This window comes from Lepisma saccharinum, chromosome 4, assembly GCF_977018435.1.
Source record: "Lepisma saccharinum chromosome 4, izLepSacc3.1, whole genome shotgun sequence".
NCBI classification, from domain to species: domain Eukaryota; kingdom Metazoa; phylum Arthropoda; class Insecta; order Zygentoma; family Lepismatidae; genus Lepisma; species Lepisma saccharinum.
The window spans coordinates 38672763-38697819 of record NC_139232.1 but is presented as its reverse complement, the minus strand read 5'-3'; the positions used below and the strand labels follow the sequence as shown (position 1 = coordinate 38697819).

The 25057-nt window shown below is 39.2% G+C and overlaps 1 protein-coding gene across 4 annotated transcripts in view; it reads right to left on the bottom strand.

The window, feature by feature from the left end:
* tn (tripartite motif containing protein thin) overlaps positions 1-25057 on the bottom strand; it is an 82868-nt gene that overhangs the window by 5456 nt on the left and 52355 nt on the right. For 3 of the 4 annotated variants that reach the window (XM_083120437.1, XM_083120438.1, XM_083120439.1), the window contains 3 exons: positions 17941-21701; positions 13328-13487; positions 2202-2419 (listed from right to left, as the gene is read on the bottom strand). In XM_083120437.1, the coding sequence (XP_082976563.1) occupies positions 2202-2419; positions 13328-13487; positions 17941-21701 (4139 nt within the window). The remainder of the gene's footprint in view (positions 1-2201; positions 2420-13327; positions 13488-17940; positions 21702-25057) is intronic. The other variant, XM_083120440.1, reaches the window with a different exon arrangement.

The window sequence follows — 25057 nt, the reverse complement described above, 5'->3', positions numbered from 1 at the left end:
AATTACAACAAATTTTACCTGGTGCCCAGCTTTTTCCCTCGTCTACTTTACTTCCAAAATACAACTCATATGCTTTTTTTCACTATAGGAGTGATAGTATTTCTCTGTGACTTCGGAGTAGATTCCCCGCAAACATAACAAAACAAGTTCGGGTTATTCACACATTTGCGTGACATGGCGAACTCATTAATTGGCTTATAATATATTTCTTTAAAAAAACAATTGTGAATGCTCTTATCGTTTTGTTAAAATACAACTTACACTTCACTTCACTATACAATATTACATTCACAATTTCACGTACACAAACATGAAATACGGCTACTTGCGAAGGCTACTCGCGAAGTTATCGGAAAGGAAGTTAAGACTCGACTAACCCACAAAAGAACAAATTTTAACAGAGAAACAGGAAATTTCTCTACTGCCAGATGTTTCCTCCACTATATATTAAGTGCCAGTCATAAACACAAGGTCGCTGAAAAGTTCTGATCCATTTGCTAGGAACCAAACGTTAAGCCGGATGCGGAGCAGGGTGCGGAGGCCTGAAACCATAAAACTATAAAATTTGGGTGTTCTGCAAAAAACTTAGGTGATACACGAAAACGGATGCGATATTCGTTATCAGCACATCTGAATACATAAAGATCACTTAGTTTTATTTAAAGGAGTATTTCATTGTTTATCAGTGTAATTGGAGGTTATTGCTGCACGTAATACAGTTGCTTCAAAGGTTGGAACATCTGTATTTCTTTGACACTACAAATTTTGATACGAGTAGAATATATGTTACTATCGAATTGAAAATTATAAATACTCGAGTTTAGACTGTAATTAAAAAGTAACCAGTAGACCTACAAACATAAGAGTTACATCAAAAGTTAGCTTACTTCACTCTTCGTTAATCTATGATAACAAATCTTTTTTCGAGTATGCCTCATATTTTTTGTTGTTGTTAGAACCAAAAAATAGCCTTTCTTAAGTTTTACAAACGATCGCTCTTTCTGAAATTCTATAAATCAAAATCTGGTTGTCCAATCGTGATGAACGTTTAGTATGGTCAAGGCAGAAAAGTTATAAACCCAAATCTTAATTTTCAGATTTTTAAAATTTGTCAAAAAACCGTTATCACTAATTTTGCGAAAAAGCTTTTTCTTAGTATTGGGTAGTCCTACAAATAAAATATTGGTTTTGTTCTGAAGCTCTTTGCATCTGTTTTCAAAATCCATTATCTGTGTCAATTCACATTAAGAAACCGATTTTATACAGATTTTTTATTCAGCGGAGTAAAGATGTACGCGGAACGTGGCAACACCGCACGCAGCGATGTCCGTTGAACAGTGGAAACTGCCGGGCTGGCACCAAGAGTCGGTGTTGGCGGTGTTGGCACGTTTCGCGTACATCTTCACTCCGCTGAATAAAATTCTGTAAAAAACCGGTTTCTCAATGTGATTTGTCACCGGTAATGGATTTTGAAAACAGATGCAAAGAGCTTCAAAACAAAACCAATATTGTATTTGTAGGGCTACCCTATACTAATAAAAAGTTTTTTCGAAAAATTGATGACAACGGTTTTTTGACAACTTTTAAAAATCTGAAAATTAAGATTTGGGTTCAAAACCTTTCTGCCTGCACCATACTAAAATTTCATCACGATCGGACAACCAGTTCTTGATTTATAGATTAAAAATGAGCGATCGTTTGAAAAACTAAAAAAAGGGGCCTGTTTTTCTTCTCACGACGATAAAAAATATAAACCATACTTGAAAAAACATTTGGTTAGCATAGATTAACGTAGAATTGAATAAGCTAAAATTTGATGAAACTCTTATTTTTGTAAGTGTCATGGTAATTGGAGTCCAAACTCGAGTATCTGTAATTTTTAAACCGACAGTAGGTACATACTACATGAGAGATAACACAAAGACCTTCAAATGTGTTTGGTGGGAAAATATTACATGACATAATTAAAATTAAGTGTTACGATTGAGTATGGACGGTACATGTAGAATTCTATGTGAAATGTACTGTAAAGTCAGGTACCCTGAATTCAAGCCCCTTCTAAGAAAGGAAATGGTGACTGTAGTTCTTCTCCAACCCATTTATTTACCCATCCTCATCGTAGCGATTAATTACGAATATAGCTAAAATCCTAATTCCTCATGCAATTACATGATAATTGGAATATTTTGTATGCACCGTACCTGCTCAAAAGACCTGGATGCGGTGGTTTTCCCTGTCGCAGACAAGGATGTTGCCGTTGGGCATGACAGCGACTCCCTCCAGACCCTTGAACTCGCCGTCGCCCGAGCCCCAGCAGCCGAACGCCCTGAGGAATGCTCCGTCCGGGTGGAAGATTTGGATCCTGTTGTTGCCCGAATCCCCCACGAAGATGTAGCCCTGGTCGTCCACGGCCACTCCCCTGTAAGGAAAAACATCCTGTGCTTTAGAATCTACACAATTGTAAATTACTGTAAATTGCAATACAATGTATTATACTGAATAACCTAATATGGTACAAAAGGCTAAAAGGTCTATGCTCTGAAACAAGTCAACATTGCAACACACATACACCCGCGGAGAATATTGTTCTTCTGAGACGGGCTATGTTCTGACAAAATTATCCACCTGCAACAAAACAGTTATTTAATATATATCATGTGCACAAAAATAATTATTGGCCCATAAATTAATACACCTATTACACTTTACTGTTAAGATTTTTTAAATTGGCACTTTCCCCGCCATGTTTGGGCACTCCAATACCAAACTGATTCGTTTGAGAGAAAATAACCATTTTCCGGCAGTGGAACTAGGCAGGTGATCTTGTTGCACGATAACACTAGGTCGCACACGGCAAAAGGATCTAAAGTAGGGATCTCCAAACCGTCGATCGCGAGCTACTGATAGCTCTCGGGGTTATTTCCAGTAGCTCGTGACGGGTTTGGCTCGAGTAGGCTGTATATAGGAGCAGCAATATTTGAGTGAAACCTTTGACAGAAAGATCTGCTTTTGCCGATAAACATCTGGACAACTCGTTCCAATATCTCTGACAACCTATTCACCCAATTAACAAATGTTGTGGATGAAAATGAGTGTCATCCTTCTCATTCTTCTTAAGAAGTAAGATGATAATTATTAGGGGCAAGTTTTTAAATTTTTCTGTTTGTAAGAAAAGTATTTACACATTTTTGAACTCTCTTTAAGAAATGACAGTCTCTGTATGTTACAGAGAAATTGAAAATAATAATTCGATTTTATTTTATTTGAATTAATCTTTGTTATTTAGCGTCGCTTTTCTGTAACTTTTGGCTAACGGTAACAATGAGAATGGGGGTGATGATATGATGAAATTGATAAAGGGACACTAACAAATATAACATACGCTCATGTCCCTGGCGTCTTAGTGCTGTAAAGATTTAATATATATCTTAAAGTTTTTATATAACAACAAAGGATCGTAAAAAATGAATCCACTCTTGGTAGCTCGACATGTATTTTGAAATGTAGAAAGTAGCTCAATACCTCGGCGAGTTTGGTTACCTCTGATCTAAGGAGACGCTCTCTTCATTGGGATGGGAAGTCTACCTCATGCGGCTTATTTCCCTGACCTAACCCCTTGGTGCTACTATCTACTCCAGCCCCTACAGCACCATCTAGTGGACTCCCACTTCAGAAACCTTTCAAGAGGTGGAAAATAGCATTGCTCAGTTTATAGACTCTAAACCGCCGACGTTCTATCGCCAGCTGCCCGAAAGATGGAAAATGTGTATAAATTACAATGGAGATTGCTTTGCAGATTAAAATGTAAGACTATTTTTCATGAATATGCATTTTCTTTCTTAAAAAAAAAAGGACAAGAATTAATTTGTACAAGTAATCACATACGATCAAATTGTAGATAATGGGCCTGGTTGGTTACAGAATTTGGAGCATTAGATTCCCAACTGAGTAGTGTCTTCAGTGACACCAAAGATCGATGTATAGAGGTAAAATTGAAAATGATTTTCGAGCACAGTCTGTCGGTCTCTCGTGTTTCTCGCTGTTCCTATTTTCTCAGTCCACACAATGTACATTGGTCTATGGTTCATGCAAGACTGTTGCGGAAGAATCTGTACGTGCTGTTCACAAGCGGATTAGTACACGAGCATCTGCACCAAGGTTAAGTTGTCTCGCAGTTTAAGCTATTTTCCTGGGTCAGGTAGAGGTACGTACTATCGTTGTGTTCATCCGATCTATTCATCATTCATTTTCATCGTGTCGTTTAACACACAAACACATGGGGTTGCTGCATACGTTTGTAGCGTATTTTTCACCGTGGCAAAAGTATTTTACGTCATAATAATTTGAGATGAACAAAAGATAATGGGACAATTTTTCGATTCCACGCGTGAGGAAATTAGCTGATTATGGGTCAAATGCTTTGTCGAGCCAAGTTTGAAGAGCATTTTCGTTACCAAAGAAGTTTTTGAAGATTGGTGGGTTGAGAGCTGAAAAGGTGGAAATCTAAAGGCGCAAGATCGGGGAAGTAAGAAGGATGTGAAATAACCTCCCAAACAAGGTTCTTCTATAGCAGCTTTTGTCATGTTAGCGGAGTGTGGGTGTGAATTATCGTGTTGGAGCAGCACTTGATGCAGTGTTTCTGGCCTACTCGCCGATTTGTGTTGTTTTCCCTTAAAGCGTGAGGTATCCTGAACTTTACCCGTGGAATGAAAAATCGCACGATAGTTGAATGGTCACATTTGCTAATTCTCGGCTCGACTGACGTGGATTATCGTTGATTAAAGAATTTAAACGGCCTTAATAAAAGTCCGATAGTCATCCTGAACGTGGAGAATCACTCAAGTCAAAATTGCTTGTTCTCCTTGAAATGACAAAACTATTTTCTTTCCCTGCTTTAATCTTTACTGTAGGCATTCTCCCCGTACAAAGCACAAATGAAGACTAAAATTAGTAAGCGCTGTAAGTGCCACAATAATCCAGACACCGTATCTCACGTTAAGTTGCGAAATGTGCCATGCTTTATAATGTGGTAAACGTAAAATGTGGCTGGTAGCCCTCTAAGTAGTTCAAAGGGCGTGTAAAGGGGTCACTGGTGTGCACGTTCTTACGGGCTGATGTGCGTAACGATGCAATTTCCCAACACTTTCGCTTTTGGCACTTACAACGTTTACAACTTTTAGTCCTCAAATGTTTTCAGCCGCATCCGCTGCATTTCCTCCTCTGTTAAACCCAGACAGAAGAATATGTCGGAAGTGTTCGCTTTTCCCGCTTGCCACTTTTTGTTCTTTAGCACTCCTAACACCGCAGTGTTGCCATACCAAACACAAACGCTACGAACTTATGCATCATCCCAATAACAATAACCGAAGTTTAATAATTGACATAGATGTAGAATACATTGTATTTGTTTTTGTCGTAATATCACAGAGCTATGTTACTTTCCTTTACCTATTCTTGATTTAAAAACGATTAGCTTACTTGTAAAGAGCACGTAAAGCGTAGCTCCCACTTCGGTATGCGACCCCTACCTAATAATAACAATCTCCTTCCCCTCACAATTGCGAGAGAAAATCTTTGCAAATCCAATTCACCTTCAGACAACAATCTTTTCCTCGTGACCTCATTGCCCGCAAATGAGCCAAAAGTGCATTTACTGCCCAGATGTCATGCTCTAACCATGAATTCTGGAACTGATTCTAGCTTTTCCTGTTCCATTAGAAGTAATCGGTAACGTTGAACTATGAAATTAATTAACTTTTCACTGGAAACGTGCTTTCAAAAGCAAAGATAAATCGATATAACTCTATTAACGAGTCTCTCTGGATCTACAGAACCACTCAAAGTTTCAACTTTGATCCAGAATTCGTAATCACTGTACGCGCATGCCTTTTTTCTCCTGCAATTTCATTTCCAAACAAAAATGGGCAAATCTGTCTAAGTATGTATACTCTGTCTCGGTTATCTCTGGAGTAAGTCCGAGCATAGCGGCAGAGGAAGGGGGGGACTCGAGTGAGCAGCGCGAAGGAGTACAAGCTGCTGCGGAGGCTGGTAACTGCAGTCGTTTCCCCTTCCATGCAATCCCATTGCCTCTCACGTGTTCATTGGTGGAGCCGTCTCGCGTCACTACATGCACAGAGACTTGTTTTCGTTCGCTTGATTCAGAGATAGACGGGACAGAGTATAGTCATGTTTCCTTCCTCGGTATTAGATGGTTCAAAAAATTCGAAAGCTTCGAGTATCAAACCTAACCACTAACACTCAAACCTTAATCCAATATCCTCGGTTGTTAATTCTCGTCGTCAATTGTTAAAGAAGTACAGGTAGTTGCATGAAGTACCTATAATCATACATTACATACATTAAATCCGCCGGCCGCCGTGGCGGAGTGGTTAGCACATCTTACTACGATGCCAGGGGTCCCGTGTTTGAATCCTGGCCTGGGCATGGATCATTCATAAATTTCATCATATCATCACTTATTCCCATCTTCTCAAGTTAGCCAAAAGTGGCACAAGAAGCGAAGTAAAATAAAGCAAATCACTCAATCAAATCCAATACACAGTGATAGCGATTGAGGGGGCGTGAGGGGGCAGTTGCCCCCGTAAAATGGCCTCTTAATGTTAAGCCTGGTCTACCAAGATCAAGCAGTGGTTCGTGCCCCCTAAGTTTTGGTACCCAATCTCCGCTACTGCCAATATACAATTTCTCATTAGACCAATTTAAAAAAGCAAACATTCTTGCACGTAACACAACCTTACACCAATCCCTTTAACAACCAAGTCACAGAATCAACCTATTTGTTCATATTTGGCCCCGCTTTATTAAACATTTAGCCAGCTTTCATTCTGACAGAACTATTGAGAATGTGCACATAAATAATAAAATGCTGGTGATCAAGCATTTGCTAATTAGTAAATCTGACCGTTTGTTTAGAATTACCGTACGATTTTGTCACAATTATCAGGTTTGTGAATATTACGAAAAGATTGATGACTGATTGAATCAAATCAGTGTTTCTGTATATTATTGTTAAAAACGAATAACATTCACTGTGAGTAAGAACCGCACACATGCTAACAATGGGGTAGCATTAACCTTCATAGTCAGGTAACTCGTTTTTTCCATAATAAAATTACATATCATGGTTGAAATGATGCAACGCATAAAATGACGCCCCACGTCGCGTTGGCCGAGCGTGATCAGCATAAATCGATGGATTCGCAGGACGCGTTCTATCACGGTTTCGAACGCTGATTTGGTTCGTTCCAGCCCGGCCCTTCATAAGAGATTGCGTGTAATGAATGTGCTGGGGATCGCACAAAAAGCCGAATTAGTAACAGGAGAGGTAAACTGTTTAGCGCAGGGGTCATCCGGACTTTTCAATAGGCTCCGTCAGTGGGCGACGGGGTGTTAAATCTTCCCACGCCGATTTGTGTTGCCAGGATGTTGCGATTGTACGAAGTACTTACGGGGCCGAAACCAGTTCGTCAACGAGACAGTTGGTTGCAATCGAGACGAGACCGAGCCTTACCACAGCAGAGTCTTTGCAAAACACTTTAAGCAGAAGCGCTTTGCTATGCGAGCTATTTATGATTTGGTGTCTCATTACATTGATCAACGTAATTTTTGGCATGCGGAAGAGAAAGGTGTATTTTTATAAAGCTTTTCACGCTGAATTAATATAGATATACAACCGGCATTTTGCCATCACTCACAGTCTGTGACGAACTCTCTAGTTTTGTAAATTGCGACACACTGCGTGACAGTTAGGTATTTCCATTTCGTCTAATCCCGTTTTGTTTGTTTTGAGTTCATTTTTTAAAGTTCATTTTATGCACAGACAAGCTAATCGCGACTAGACCTACAGATTAAAGTAGGATTCGAACCACGACGTGGCTCCACTGGGTATCGACCCGAGACCCCTTGATTACAATGAGACGACGTTTCCACTACACCATCTGGAGGGTAATCCCGTTTTATGTAATACCTTCTGAACACAAGATTACCTTAGCGCTTTTTTATGTGAAATGGTAATTCCAACGACCTTCCAACCATTATCTCTTAACTCAAACTGATATAAACAAACGATCTTGTTCAGGATTTGAAAGTGTTCAAAAAATGGGCAAAACTTTCCCTGTACTGTCTGTATGTTCCAAACTGAAAGGCTATCTCAACATGACACTAGTGTGTGTCTTTATGTTCAACTTTAGGAAGAGCTTGAACATTTCTATTTTGAAGAAGATGATTTACTCTACTGTAATAAAATTTGTTCTGAGACACGTGAACTTGATCATGAACATAAAGCAATAGAGTGGAGACTTTTCATTGACACTTCTAAAACTTATTTGAAGGTTTAATGTATGCAATAAAATGAATAAATGAGATGCAAATATGAAATTCCTATTGGAAAAACATCATTACACCAAGTACAATTGAGCCATATAATTTGAAATTTATTATGTTGTTTTCAGGTTTGAAACTCGGCTATAAATTTTCTTTCTGGTTCAAATGTGATATCAAGGCTAAATCACTACATCGAGCATGAATGTCCAAAGCATTGACAATAATTTCTTCATCACTCACTAGTCAATTTCACGATTTTTTCCCCTCCACTTCATATAAAATAAGGGTTTTGGGCAGTTGCTGAGATTCGTAATTTGAAGCGAAAAAGATAAGCCATGCCAAATTAAGACTCAACTTTTTGTTATCCCTTTCCCCAAATAAGAACTTGGCTCAAAGATGGAAAGTCGAATATCTGCTTCGGCAAGTTTAAAAAGCATTGTGGAGGTGTTTCCGAAGGATTACGAAAAATTTAATTGGAAGTCATAAAACCCTGAATTATCTAGAGGTTCTGGGAGAAGAACTCTTACGGTCAATCAAAGATATGGGTTAGAGTATATTTCTCAAAATACACATCTTGGACTTACAGCAACCTTTCTTCCCTGACAATCTTGGTGCCGTGAGTAGAAATGCGAAGAGGTTTTGCAAGAAAACTACTCACCGGAAGAAAAGATACTAGGAAAAGTGGAGCGCAAAAATACTTGCTGATTACTGTTGGACATTCATGAATTATGTTTCCGGTTGCCTAACACAGAAGATAAGCGACAACTCTTAGTATTTTGTGTAAGATGGATAATGTTGTAAATGTAGGATATGTATACGTATATTCACAACACTATACATACATGTATGTGTGCGATAGAGAAGCACTAGTTACAAATGTTCGATTAAGAACAAGTATTTTCTATCGCGTGTCAAAACTTGTCTCTCTTTTTATGTATGTCTCTTGACGAATGTTATTTATAGAAATTTTATCGGTGATGTTTAATGTGCACAAATTTGCGTTTTTAGTGATTTTTAACAAGTATTCTCCTCTCTCCTAACATTTTAAATCTATTACTTTGAGAGGAGATCATTGGAGTGGTGGTAGAGGGGTTGAACGAGGCAGTGGACCTTGTTGGATATTGACGTCGTTAATTTCAAATTAGAAATAAAGCAAAAGGTCTTATTGTTTGATAGTAAATAAAATAAATATTCTAATATTGCAGCTAAATAAGAGAAGGTAGATATCAGTTAACTTAAAAATGAGTGTAAAAATATTTTATTATTACACCACTTAATCCAAGTAATAAATGATTTCATTTCATTTGACAATTTGGAAAATGAGAACTTAACTCCTAGATATACTTTATATCTAGAATTTACAATGAGCCATTTTATGGTATGCAAAGTTTTCTCTTATCCTGAACGTTTCGACAAATTCAGCCTTTTGCAAAGAAGAACGTCTTTGTAAACCTCAGACACACTTGATGGAATTATTTTAGAGACTGGGGAAGGGGTAATGTGAGTAAGGGCTGATGCAAATGCAGCTGACCACATCACATCAAGGACCTTCCTAACGCATTAGCAAGCTGGTGAACCACATGATAATTTTGTAAAAGCACTGGCAACCCTGTCTTCATTTGCATACGAAAATAACCAAAATGGACGTGGGCGGCATCATTGTTAAAATGTCCCAAAATGGAAATTATATGATTCGCAAAACAAATCGAGCGTTTGCTTGGGATTGACATCTGGAAATGAAGGCAGGACGAGCTCATTCAATTGAAATGCGCATATTTTACACTACCTAAACCTTTCCTTTCCTGCAGTTGCGATAGATTCAAAATATATTTTTTTTTCGCCGCGCTATATTTCGTACGCATAAATTGGTCTCTAACGATTACATTCGCTGGAGGACAATCTGAATTACTTTTTCTTGCTGTTTATTGAATAGGAATTGCCGCAAACCAATCTCTTCCCTTCGCTTTTTAGATTGCAATCTGTTTACAATCAAAATCCTGATGTTTTCGTGGAAAGCTATTTCTGTCATCATCCCACGTGCATGTTTTCAAGATAAAAATCATACGTATGTTTTCGACATACTTAATCAGGTTTGATTAGGTATGAGAGGATCTATATCTTTTAAGATAGTAGGCTATTTTATATCGACTGACGAGTCCTGAATTCGAGATTTGAGTAACGAATCCAGTATTCAAGAATCGGGAAAGGAATCCTGGATTTGAGATTCAATAAACAAATCCAATATTCGAAATTCATGTAATGAATTTGAGATTAAAGAAACAATTCCTATATTTTAGAATCTTGTAACGTATCCAAGAAACGATCATCGGACAGTAATGAATTCTGAACTCGAGATTCAAGTAACGACTTCAACATTTGAGAATCATACTAAGGAAGGCTGAATTTGAGATTCGGTTAATGAATGAAGTAATCGAAAATCTGGAAACAATCCATACGTAGAATATCGGGTGACGAATCCAGAAAGCTAGATTCGGGTAATTAATCCTGAATTCAAGAATTGGGTTTCAGAAAACAAATATAATATTGTAGAATCGCGTAAGGAATACTGAATTTTAGAATTTAGTAATGAATCCAAGAATCGAGTAATGAATGTTGAATTTGAGAGTTGAGTAATGAATCCAACATTCTAAAATCAGGTAGCCTAACGAATACTGGATTTAAGATTCAAGAAACGTATCCAAATGAATCGGGTAAAAAATCCAGAAGTACAAAATCACAAAATCGGGTAACGAATCCTAAAAGCAAAAATCGACTAACGAATATTGGAATATTCGATTCCACTAAAAGGTGAATTCGAAAATTTATGAATGCCACTTAATTCTGGTTCAAAGAACTTTAAATTTGTGTTACTCGTATTCAGATCTGACTGCCCACCTCTAGTTTCGATTCATTATCAAACCATTTTTTCTTAACACGGTCGTTGCATGAAAGTCGATTTAATGCTAATTGAGACTTTGCCTAGAGTTTTAAATGAAATCACGTGTCATTCGGAGTCAGTTAACTAAAAGGTTACATAATCTTAACCAGATATTTATCTGGGAGGATTATTTTAATGTCTGCGTATCCACGGTTAATTGCGAGAGAACATGCTGGGGAATGGAATATAGGAAATTGACTCCAAGCCTTCGTTAAAATTAACATTTCAGAAGCTGAATGAATGATCAAGAGGTACAAAATGTCTGGTTGGTCGATTTTTGGCTTCAAACGACCTAGTTAGTACTAACAGTCAATTATCCTGACAAATTAACAAATTATGTCAGTAGGTACTTTAATTTTAAAACGTTTGATAGGTTCAAGTGAGGGACATGCTAATGCAGGTTAATACGAGTATTAGATAAAAACAAGATAAAAACCAGACGATGAGCAAAGAACGTATTTAATTCAAAGCTGTACGTATGCCCGAAACATTCATATACAATCAGGCACGATATTGAAAGCTATACACAGAATATATCCTTTAAATGGTTTTTCTTCTTCTAGGCTTGAAGGCCAAACCTATTAGCTGTACACTAATACCTGGACCTTATCAACGTTATTAAGTGAGATTATCTAGTTACAGCCCAATGTTAGCATGACATTTTGTTTTAGTTTGAACCAATTTTATGATCTGACGTGCTATCAGGGACGGTGGCCTATCTTTTAAAAATTCAATTCGCGAGAATATGGGCACTATTCTTCGGAACAACGATTAACTGACTGTGAGGTTTTAAAATTACTTTTATAAGCTATAAAATTTTATAAGGAAAAGAAGAACTATATGTAGAGTCGAACATCGTTGGGTGCCAAGAATGGGCACTCAATGAATGAGCAATGGCGGCATAATTTCCATTGTACCACCAATTTTACTGCGCCATACTAAAATGAATAATTATTACCAAAACTGAAGCTAGAAGTGCAAAAATCTCCAAATCACTTTATTTGCATATCCGGTGTATCACTAACTTGGCACTATTTATAATTACAAACCAGTTTTAGCTTACCTTCTTGACCAGTTTTGGTTTATCACGACGATGATTATGAGTGATGATATGATGAAATTGATGAATAATGTATGTTTCCATTCGCTTAGTAAGAGTATTTACTCATCGGTATATTTTGTACCCATCGACTTAAAGGTCTAAAAAAATCGATAAATTACGTATTTACTTGATGGACGTCAAGTGAAGCATGGGTTCGACGACATAGTTGAGCTAACCGCTAGTATGGTGTCATTTAATGCTTTTTAGTGGATTACATTTGGCGGAATTCGCTAAAACTACTAAAGCATTTGCAAGCAGAACTCCCAACAGTATGGAAACTAAATTCTTAGGATAAAATCACGCTAAAATTCAAAGCTTAAGCAAGGAAATTATCTCTACATTTGACATTAAGAAATGATTAGTCCTGCAGTTTGTCAGTCCAATGAACTGTGTATTTGGAAATAAATAATGATATTTTTTAAAAGGTGCTGATTTCTTCGGTAGCTAATTAATTGTTTGTTATATATTATTATCTTGGTCACTTACCAGCTTATTACAGTGCGTTCGTTTTGGTTCTGGGCTGAGATAGCGGGTGACATGGCGTGACATGGTGCAGATGCCGGCATTTTCGTCCCGTAAGGTCTCGCTTAGTTAGGCACATATCTTTAGCATGTATTATATTGCATATCGAATACTAACATGTGTTATAAAAGTTATTCACGCGCTATCTCGGTCCAGAGCCAAAACGAACGCACTGTATATTGGAAGATTTTGAAAGTAAACTTCGTCATTTTTCTTGTATTGCAAAGTAACAAGGGTAAGCTTCATTACTTATATTTGTTAATAAGTGTTGTTAACAAGCGATAAGTGAATGTGAATTATGCTGAGACGTTAGAGGTTAAATTCTTCGAGTTAGCTGCACGAAAATATCTCACACGTGAAGTTACAGCGGCGTTAGAAAAAGCGGGAAGCCAGGGTTTTCCGGGTGACACCCACAAAATTACCTGAAGTTGACACGAACGCATTGCGTCGTCTCTTGCCTTGTTAGTGGGGGCTCTCGGAGTCAGTTTTCGCCACGACGTGACTATCTCTGGAGCCGCGCGTAATTCCTTCTGGAGAAAGGGGGGAGGGGCGGCTCCTACCGACGTGAATCTCTTATTCTTTCTGGAAAAAGAATTGACGGGCGAAGGTGACCGGCGTGACAATGAAAAGAAGCGATGTTCGTTAGTTGGTACTGACACTCAAGGGCAAGCAGGTTGCATTGCAGGAATTAATGGAAACCATCGTACGGGAATCGAAAAATTAACCTTAACTGTATTCGTTATCTCGAACTGAGACGTATCGTGCCAATTTAGTTTAATTACAATTGGTTATTATGTCATAGAAAAGTCAATATTAAAGAAAACAAACGTTAAAATGAATTACAATGCTTAGATTATTAAAGAAAACACATAAAATTAAAAATATTTATGCCTAGTTTTACTATCCATATTTTTCATTTACGGCAACTTCTTTAAACATCTTACTTCATTTACTTTTACGGGCAACCATTAAGCAGACCAGCAATGTTCTTTATACAGTACTAAATAATAAATAGAACAAAGAAAATTTAAATGGGTTTAATTTACTCTTAATAAGGCTAGAAAATTAACCAAACTTTCTTGGCTTCTATTTACTTTTCGTGATACATGTTTCTGCCATGATTTCCTTGTTCGTAGCAAAAGTACTGGGATGATAAAACTTTTTCAATGGGCCACTAACTAAATGATTAATCGATAACACTAAGTGTGACCAAATTGTTTGGATTTACCAAATATTTTAGTCAAATTTACAAAAAGTTAATAAAGAAACGAGTACTGCACTTTGGTTTATGGTAACTAAAAATTTGAAGGGTTGTAATTCATTTGAATAAATTAGCTTTTTAGAGTATAAATATTATTAACTATATTACAAAATTAAACAGAAAGTAGCGTTTGACATGCGTATCTATTTATGATTGTTTTTAAATGTAGTGCACGAGATCACTACTCTTACAATTCATACAGCGAGATGACGTTACTGCAATGAAAGTCTAATGTTAGTGTTTTTCTTAAAAAGTTTTATCCCAAACAACATTAAAGGAAGGAAATTTAAACACTAATATAAAGTTAGCTAAAATATTAATTCGAGGGCAAAAAAAATGCGTATTTCACTCGGTTATCCTAAATTAAATATTAAAAGCTATATTTTCACATTTTGTTTTAACAGCTCTGAAACTTGTATATTAAGGTAAAACTAGGCTGCGTACATGGAATTTGTTCAAAACGATACAGGATGTAATGGAGGAAATGAAATAATCCGAAGATATGACTTTTATATAGTAATGGTGTGCTTTAATGATTAACTCCCTCTAAGAGATAGTATATAGTGGAAACTTTCCAAGGCGTTCTTTCTTTTTACTATATTCTGCTAGATGTCACTTGTGGCATCTTACTTTATCGTCGATTTCCTTATCTTTTTTATGTAAGTTGAGTTTATGAAAGTGTTACTGTATTAATTGGAAAATATCACTTCTAACTATGAATCGTTTCCCAAGATTGAAACCGTCTCGAGAATCTAATATAGGTATTAAACTCTTAATGAAAACAATCTTGTCGTTGGTTTACAATAATTTCACATGAATAAATGGATAAGATTAAGAGCAGTAGTTACATTTTTTAACTTTTTGGTATATAACTACGTGGCTTGTTGCAGAACTGGCATAATGTGAATGTTATCGAGGGAATAACAGATGAGCATTTGCTACATAGTCAAATATATTTTTTTTCAACCTAGAAAAAAATACGTTTGCTACGTAGACGGGACTTTACAAATCTTACAAACACGGATGGAATTCTCCTGGGGTTTTCTGTAATTTTATCAAACTAAAAATAAAACTGGATACATTTTCAGATGGTCGTTACGTACACATTAATTCATTCTTGAATATTAAAGTATTACTTTTATTACTGTTACTGTGTACATTCGTGACAATAGACGCACATTTTTTTCTTAGTGGGGACACACTCAGCTTCAACGGCATGCTTGAAATATCGAATCTTATCCTATTATTTTACTGCAATTCTACATAACAGAACGTTCCATTTCTAAACTGCACATCATCGTTAGACTTTCGTCATAAATTGAACTTATAGCAATCATGTTCACAAATAGTATATACACATAATTGTTTATTTTATTACTTTCCACCGCTTTTTGACACTTTTAATAATGACGACAATGAAAGTGAATAATGATTAGATAAAATTAAGGTAGACACAGGGAACCGCACCTGACTAGGCCAAGATTCGAACCTGAAACTTAATTGAGTCGACGGCTCAGAACGTTCGGTCGGCTACAGTGAAATTCCGTTAATCATTGGTACTTCTATGAATAATAAATAGTTGTTCTACAAGACTATAGAAATAATTCATGCGTCTACGGTAAGATAAGTAATGATGTATTCTGTACTACATGTACACGGGAGAAAATAAATCTCATTATCAAATGTAGTTCGTCATGTAATTGTACTTTGAGGTAGTGTGATTTAAATATAACACAAAAGCTTCTTTCAAGTTAACAGGTAGAAAGTCTTACGCGTATATCTCTATAATATTTGTATTTAATAATTGCTATTTTACGTCTCTTTTCAATCCCTTTAGGCTAATCGAGACGAAGAAGATGATGCTGCTTGATGAAATATATGAAGGAACAAGCAGAATGTAAAGCAGGATTCGCGTAACTCTAATCACTCTGCCACAGAGGCTGGTATATCTACACCCTATAACCCTAAAATTAGAGTCCGAGCAATATTTCACTACAGGAAATTATGACATCAAACCAGGTGCGAAAATATTCGTATTGTGTTAAATAATAAATAAATAATGAAGGTGATTACTAACTATGAGTAATTGTTTTCTATGTTAAATAAAATTACTATTAGGGGGTGATGTAACGACCGATGATGTAATACCACAACAATTTACGTTTAATTACGTACAATATTGCGTAAAAACAAAAAATGATCCAATCTCAATATTCTGTTTTTTAGGTAGCCGGTTTAAACAATTCCTTCTACCATTCATACTCAGTTTCCTGTGAAATGGAAACTGTTGAGAACAGCGAAACTGCATAGTGAAGGGACTTTGAATATTTTCCTGTATGAGCGAGCAAATATTTGTTATTTAAATATGTTATGTAAATTTTGTTATTTAAATTACAATTTAATACTCTTCGTACAAACAAAGCATGGATTGTTTACTAGATATGATTACTGTTCGCAGTATTCTTCTGACCCTAAAACCTTGTAGAACGGTACTGGATTCGAGATTCATTGATTTCACATCCCGTAATTAATTGAATGTAACTCGTATTGTTCTATTGTGTTTATCTATCCATTATTGTATTGGTTTCATATCAATTAGTATTTCTAACGTCAGATTAATCACACCATAGAAGATACAATAGTTAGACCCAAAAAATGAAAGAAGTGTATCAAATTGTATTCCGGGAGATGAATATCTAACATCCACATTGAAAATGAAACCGTTAACCCAGTTTGATTCCAAAAGTTGTATATTTCAGTGGTTTGGATACTACTTTCAATTGTAGGTCTAGTCCCATTTAGCACATCTATGCAAAAAGTGGGCCTAAAGCACTTTTTCAAACAATAGCTCGATTTTGGATGTAAATTGGAAAACGTGACTATTTGTATGTAATAGCCCTATATAAAAACATTGAAAATATACTGTTGCACCAATTTCAACACTACGAATCTGCAAATTTTGACTTTTTCACCTTATGCACTTTCAGACTACATTTTGTTGATAGATTCCTATGCTAACTTATGAGCTAATCAACAGCCATATGTAGGGACATATTTTACAGATGCAACATTTATCCAAATGTAAAACCTGCTTTTTGTGTGAACTTGAATATGAAAATGCGTTTATATCAAAAGTAAGATTAGCACATTCGTATTTTTGAAATTGGTGTGACGATTTGTCAAGTATTAGAATGAGGAAAATAAGCAGAACTATATTAATTTTAATGAGAACATGCACTATATATAAACTTGTTAGGTTACTTTATAGGGACATTCCAGCGTTACTTTTGTGACATATTAAACACAAACTTTAAGGTTCTAGACATAATATTGCATTAAAATATTCATAATGAACTGATATCGTGGAATTATGAAGTGCTTTGTGGTGTCTGCTAACAAATTATAAAATCTTGAGTATGACGACATAGCCTGAATGCACGAAAAGCATTAACCAAAGTGCGTTACGTGTGTGACGCTTTAAAAATGTTTCAAATTTTGAGTTCATTTGTCTGTAAAGCATATAGGCAGCAGGTGCTAGTACCTTTTATTGGTGAAATGTGCAAATTATATGCATTCACAAATATCTAAATCTTAATGCAATTAAAAACAATAATAATTTCCCTTTTTAATTAATTTTGTTATTTCTATGGAGTTCAACCACTTTTCGTGGAATGCCACTATAAATGACTGCATATTAAAGAGCTATAAACCTATGTTAGTTTATTTATATGTAATTACTCAGTCTTGAGAAGGGCGTTATAAACATATCCTTACCTTGGAAACTTGAATTGACCTTCTTCCGATCCCTCGCTGCCGAATGTCGTGAGGACCCGACCGTTGACGTCGAATATTTGGATTCGGTGATTGTTCGAGTCGGACACAATTACCCGATTCGTGTTGCTCACTGCGATGTAGTGAGGGTGCTCCAACTGTCCGGGCTTGCTACCCATGCTGCCGAACTTCCCGACGAAGGTGCCGTCGGACTGGAAGACTTGGACTCTGTGGTTTTCCTTGTCGCACACGTAGATGAAACCCAGAGCATCGGTGGTGATGCCCCACGGATAGTTGAAGCGACCGTCCGCGGTTCCCTGGCTACCGAACGCCCTCAGGAACCGACCCGCCGGATCCATCACCTGGATCCGGTGGTTGTAGCGATCCGCTATGATAAACTGACCGATTCGGTTCACGGCGACGCCGGCCAGGCAGTCGAACTCGCCTTCCGCGTTGCCGTACGCTCCGAACTCCTTGACGAAAATGCCGTTCTGGTCGAACACCTGCACGCGGTGGTTGCTGGAATCGGCCACCACGATGGTGTTGTCAGGACCAACGGCTATACCTCGCGGCCACGTGAAACATCCGGGCTCGCTCCCCCTACTTCCGATTTTAAAAAGTTGCCGCCTTTTCTGCAGGTACTGGTTCCTAGGTATATTTCCGAAACCTGCTGTTGTAGGTGAAGTGGGGGAGGTAGGCGTGTTTTTTTGGTCGTCGTCAGAACTTTCGAGACTGGACGTCCTCAGCGGAAGCCCCAGTGAGAGCCTTCGTGCTTGCGCGGCCGGCGTCGTCCCCGACAACGACCCTCCGTCCTTCTCTTTGGCCCGATTGCCGTACTTATTCTTGAGGTAGCGAGCCCAGGAGCTGAGGGCAGCGCCGTCTTTTTCAGTTCCCGTTCCACCCGTTCCGCGCTCCGGAGAGTTTTCCTTAGACTTCAGGGCGTGGGTGGAGCGACTCCTGGAGAGATCGTTTCCGGTTCCGTACCGGGAAAGGTAAGATGAGGAAGAGGGTGCGGCCGTAGGTGTCGAGTCCTTGGCGTCGTCGTCTTCGTCGCCGCCGAAATTATGAGAGCTCTTGCTGCGGGCAAGCCGAGAGCGGCGATCCTTGAGCGCCGCATATCTCGACCTGCCGCTCGGGTACGTGTCTTCCCCGCCGCCGGAGGTTCCTAGGCCGCCTTTATCGGTGTCATCGTCCTCCGGGGAGAGCGCAGCAGAGCTCTTACTTTTGTTTAAAAAACGACTCTTGTATCCGCTACTTCCATATCTTGATCCGGTATCCTCCTCCTGTCTCCGGCCGTACTTGCTCCCGTACGGACTCGAAGTTTCGTCCTTGCTGCCGTACAGCCCGCTCCTCGTTCTTCCCAAGCCCGAATAGTCGGTGGTTCTCTCGGGTTCGGCGCGAGTTCCGTACCTTCCGGTGTATCCTCCGCTGTCCCTGTCGCTGCTGTAAGGGCTGGAAGTCGCCGCTGTTGGTGAACTGATGCCGGAACGTGATTTCCCGTAAGTGGGTGTCTGTTCCTCCTTCTTGTGGCTGGTCGTGTCCCTCGCCTGGGCACTTCTCGCTAAAAGCGGACCGATGTCTGTCTTGTCCATTTCTTTGTCGGGCGGTCTGGACTTGGGAGTCGACTCATCTTCGGACTCTTCTTCCGAATCCGTCTCTTCGGAATCCGAGCTGCTTTCCGACTGTTTCGCTGTCTCCGCGGTTGGAGTTGCCGCTCTAGGCAAGAATCTGCTCTGGAAACGTCCACCAGGACGGCCAGTGGTAGTTTCTTTCTTGTCAGCAGTAGATCCCGTGGAAGATATTCTACCTCTGGGTGTAGATGATCCGCTATCGGTCTGTGTTTTGCTAGGTTCTTGCCCTTTAGATATTATCTTCTGCTTTACCTCTTCGGTTGTGTAGGCAGCGCCAGTGTTGCGCACAGGAGAAGAAGCAGTAGAAGACTCAGAAGTACTGCTGTCCGAACTAGCCGATCGGTTTTGAAACCGCTCCGCGGACACTTTACCAGGACTCCGTTGTCGATTTCTCTCTGAGCTTTCTTCTGTGTTGTCAGAACTCCCCGAAGATTTCCGTGCTAGGGCAGATTTTGGTGCTGGTTTTCGCTGCTGAGTCGTGACGGGAGAGCTGTCGTCTGAATCTGCGCTGCTTTCTGCTGCGACCGATGTGGAGGTTTGCCTTTCTGCTGGAGGTCGGGCTGATGTCGGAGAAGAAGGCTGGCTTGATCTTTCCGAGTCGTCTGCAGTGCTTGTTCTTCTTTGCTTGCCTCCGTCTGAAGCGGCTTTAGCTTCTTCTTTACTCTTCAACGCCGCGACCCTTTCGGCAAGCGGTTTGTTGACGAGGCTTGAGTCAGTGCCCGCAGCGGCTTGAGTCTCCTGGCTCTTGTTCTGCTTTTTAATTTTGGAAATTTCGTCCTCTTCGCTGACCTGCCTCTGAGCTTTCTTCAAACCTGTTTGCAAGACTGCTGGTGTTACTGGTTTTTGCACTTGCTGCGGTGGTACTTTATCTTTCTTCTTGTCCTTGACGTCTGACTCCTGAAGCCTCTTCATGACGCGCGGCGAGTCGAACAAACGTGTGATGCCACTAAGCGGACCTCTTGCTACATCTTCCGTGTCGAACACCTTTTCCCTTTCCTTTCTAGCCGGTGGATCCTGAGTGTCGGAAAACCTAACCGACCGTCCCTGAGGCTCGTCCGAATCTGCACCTTCCGCGTGTCGGTTGAAACGAGATCTGTACCGAGATCTTCGGTTGTCGTTGTCGTACGGAGATTCGAACTCGTTTCCGTAATCGGCGCTTCCTCTACCGTACCGAGTGTCCTGGCTGTACCGTTCTCGGTTTGCAGGATACCGCTCCCCGAATTTCCGTCCCATCAAGGGCGATACGCGGCCAGAAGGTTCTTCTCCGCCGTAGCCTCCGTACATTTGTTCTTGCTGCCTGAACTGCGTCGCCAACCTGTGGTCGCTCTTGCTTCTCATTAATCCCGGCGTAGCGGGAGGTTGCAGCATTCCGCCCGTAAACTGCTGCGGCATGTTTATCGTAAGTTCACCGTACCCTGCCAGGTTTACGACGAGCGTGTTTGGATCTTGAGCCATCGAGAACCTCACCCTTCTCTGGTAGTCGCTCTGTTCGTATTCAAAGTTCCTGATAAATTCCATGGTCTTGAGGAATATTTCTTTGGCATCCATTAACTCGCAGTCGTCCCACTCTACATTTTCCGTCATGTACTTGTCTGCCAGATCACAGTTGCTTTGGATATTTGAGATCTCTTGCTCCAGGTTGTCCTTCAGAGTTGCCAGGTTTCTCAGTTCCGTAGTCAGGTATCGGTCAATCTCACAACGCAGGTACTCCGTTCGGTCCTTCAGTGCTTTCGCCAAGCGTCGGTAAATTTCGTCAACCTCTTCGGACACGGACGAACAGTTCTGCTGCAGGTTGAGCATGTTCTTCTCGACTATAGCGAGAGAGTCCTGCAGCCTGTGCAGGGCCCTTCGTATCTGGTTGTTTATCCTCGAGATCTCTCTCCTGAGTATGTCCATGTGCGCCTCCTTGCAGTCGGGACAGATCTTCTTCTCGCAGTGAGTGCAGATGGTGCAGTACGCCTTCTCCGAACATACGTTGCACCTCTCCATGACCTGGCCACTTGTCGGGTCTGGAAGTTCTCCGGTGATCTCGATGTGGAGCTCCAGAAACCTCTGCAGCGTTACGTTGGTGGGGAATCCCTGGACTCCTTGGTATGGAATGCGATGTTCTGCTCTGCATTCTGGACATTTTACCTGTTGGTATCAAAGAAAGTACTATGAACATCAAAACAACAGTTCTATTCCAATTAACAAATAATGCAAAAATTGTGATTAACTACTATACTTTCCATTGTCGTTATTCAGTCGGTACGATTTTGACTGACACACAGGCATAAAGAATTCGGACGACAATCAGACAAGCATAAGCATAAGCTATTCTCGGGTTCATCCAACCTTCCACCAATTGATACCTTATGACATAGGCGTGTGCAAGGGGGCGCAAGAGGGCCATTTGCCCCATAATATTACAAATGTAGTGTAGGGGAGGCACAACCTCCTACGCCAGTGGATCCGAATGTGTGCGCCGCGGCGCCCTGGTGGCGGCGTGGCTGGCTTACAGCACCGCCGCGAAATGTTCAAATATTTTAATTGGAATACCACTTACTACACATGGTTTTAGAATTGGACCATCGCATCAATCAAATATATGGATAATGCATTAAAGATTACCCAATATCAGTTGCTACCAGGGCCGGATTAACCTATGGGCAACTTGGGCAATTGCCTCGGGGCCCCCACCAAAAGTAAGCTGTGAAGGGCCTCCACCAAAAAAAAAAATTAACCAGCTGACTATGCTTGTGAAAAATTACATAAGAAGTTGTATTTTAAAAATCAAGAAAACTTTAATATTGTCGTATGTCTACACTCTTCTGGATCCAATTGTAGCACAACTCTCAGCCGATCTATTTGTAGATATCTGAGTGTACTTTATATATACTGATAATGCTGCGAATATGTGTGGAGAGAATAAAGGCATGCAAGCTCTCGTCAAGGAAAAAAATAAACTAGCAGAGCTAGTATCATGTTGTGCCCACTCTTTGGATCTGATAGGGATAGCAGCGGCTAATGCATGTCCTGCAGCTATTCATTTCTTCGATTTTGTACAGAGGCTTCATGTGTTCTTCACAGCATCACCTCACCGTTATCAAATATTGGTGGATAAGTTAAACAAGCAGAAGAGAAATACTATGTTCCCAAGAGTTTAAGTGAGACTCGGTGGGCATAAAGAGCAGATGCCACAAAAGCCATAGTCCAAGGTTACGAAAAATTTAAGGAAGCTCTTGTCGAAATAGGCAATGACAAAGAAGAGAAGGGTATTGTAAGAAGTGAAGCGAATGGGCTCTCACTGCAGATGTCGTCCCTGGAAATCGCATTGTTAGCCGTCTTCTGGAATAACATTTTTTTGAGAGATTTGATGTTACGAGCAAAATACTCCGTGATCCAAGGTTAGTTCTTCAGTCTGCCATTGACATTTTGAGATCCTTAAAGAAGTTCGTAGAATCAAAAAATAACTCGTTTTCTGAATATGAGGAGATATCCAGAAGAAGAAGTGGCACAGAAGAGTACAATAAGGAACACTCACGTCAGCGGGTGAGAAACGTCCGACTGAATCTTCTTGACTATGAAAATGAACCTCAAATCCACCTCTCGCCTAGTGAACATTTCAGAGTGGAAAGTTTTCTTCCAGTGATTGATCAAATCACCTCATTACATGCAGACAGGATTTTCCCTATGAAACTGACACAAAGAGGTTCAATATTCTAAATGAACCTGCAGTGGCAACTCCAACAGAAATTACATCTGCAGCTCGCGAGCTTGTGAGCATCTACGAGGACGATCTGGAACCCTCGCTAGAGAATGAGCTGATATAGTTTGCACACCTAGTAAGCAGTAGCAATGTCAAACATCAGGAAGACGTCCCAATGGAACTGTCTATGTATAATATTGTAAGTAAGGACCCGTTCCGCAGTACATTTCCCAATGTCGAAATTCTCTTTAGAATGTATTTGGTCTTAATGGTAACAAACTGCACCGGAGAAAGATCTTTCTCAAAAAAGAAATTAGTGAAAAACAGGCTTCGTGCTGCCATGGGACAGGATCGCTTATCCTTATTAATTGAGCATTGAACATGAACTTCTTCGTGAATTGGACTTGATGATATAGTAGATGAATTTTCAGCAAAAAAGGTAAGAAAAGTGTGTCTACTATAAGTATTAAGCCTTTGGGAATTTCCACAATGAACCTGTCGGTAATTGTCCAGTAGATGGATCGTGCATATGTAGTGACATATTTACTCTTAATTGTAAATAACATAATTTATAATAAATTATGTACTTAAGTACAGTGTAGTGCTCAGTTCTCTGTTTCCATCTGAACCCACTTAGTATTTACTATATATAGTAGTTACGGTGTTCATTCTTCATAGTATACTGTAGACATTTAGAAGCAGAATTTTACTGCTGTTATAGCGCTACAATTTTCGTCCTGTAACTTTATTTTACTGCGCTATTCTCCCTGTAAAGCTATCTGCGATATGTTCGATTGTGAATGACTACTGATTCTAAAATCAGGTCTACCATTTCAAATGCTGAAAATTGGTGGTTAACATATTGAGCTAATAAAGCTCCTAGTAAAAAATAATAAAAACAGGGGGGGGTGTCCCACCAAACATTTTGCCCAGGGGCCTCCACAAACCTTGATACGGCCCTGGTTGCTACCGAAGTTCAGAGGTCTCTACATATCACTGTAAACAATCAAGAAATGAGGCTAGTTATTCCTCTTGACACTTGTTCCTTTTCTGTTATGACTCCTACGACTGGAACACTTCACATATCATATCTCTCATCAATCATTATATTGTATTAAGAAGCATGATTTAAATACTTTTTATTATTCAAATACCTGTAAGGGAGATATCAGACCAAAGCAACAAGTGACAGGTGACAAGCGACACCAAGGATTTACTCTGAAGTGACAAACAACAAGTAACACGGGTTCGTTCAGTCTATAAACAAGCATTCGCTGTGCATGCGCGAACAACAGACCGAAGCTGCATTATGCAATTTATTGAAAAAATTCCCAGTCCTAGCAACATGCAAAGGACAAGAAAAATGTGTCGCTGTTGCATGTCACTTTGGTGTGAAATCTCCTCAAGTTTTAATATCACACATTTATATATTAAGGTTGTTATATACAATGAGAATGTTTTATAAAATATGTACCAATACATAGTTATTAAAAGTGATAAATAATACTAATTTTAACATTATTTGCAGTCAAAAATTATAAAATAGACTAATATGAAGACTTCAACATCAACCACGCAGCTTGTAGTTATGGTTTTAACATGAACGTCAACAAATTTAGCAAATTTCACAGACATTACAATATAAAAAATAATAATTTCCACAGGAACCCATTGCCGTCCCATTATGAAATTTTGCACACAAATAGTCAATTGATGTCTTCAAAACATATATTTTTTCAAAAAAACAAACTAAAAATGATGTTTTTGAGATTTAAAAAAACGTTTTTTCAAGTTTTTTTAA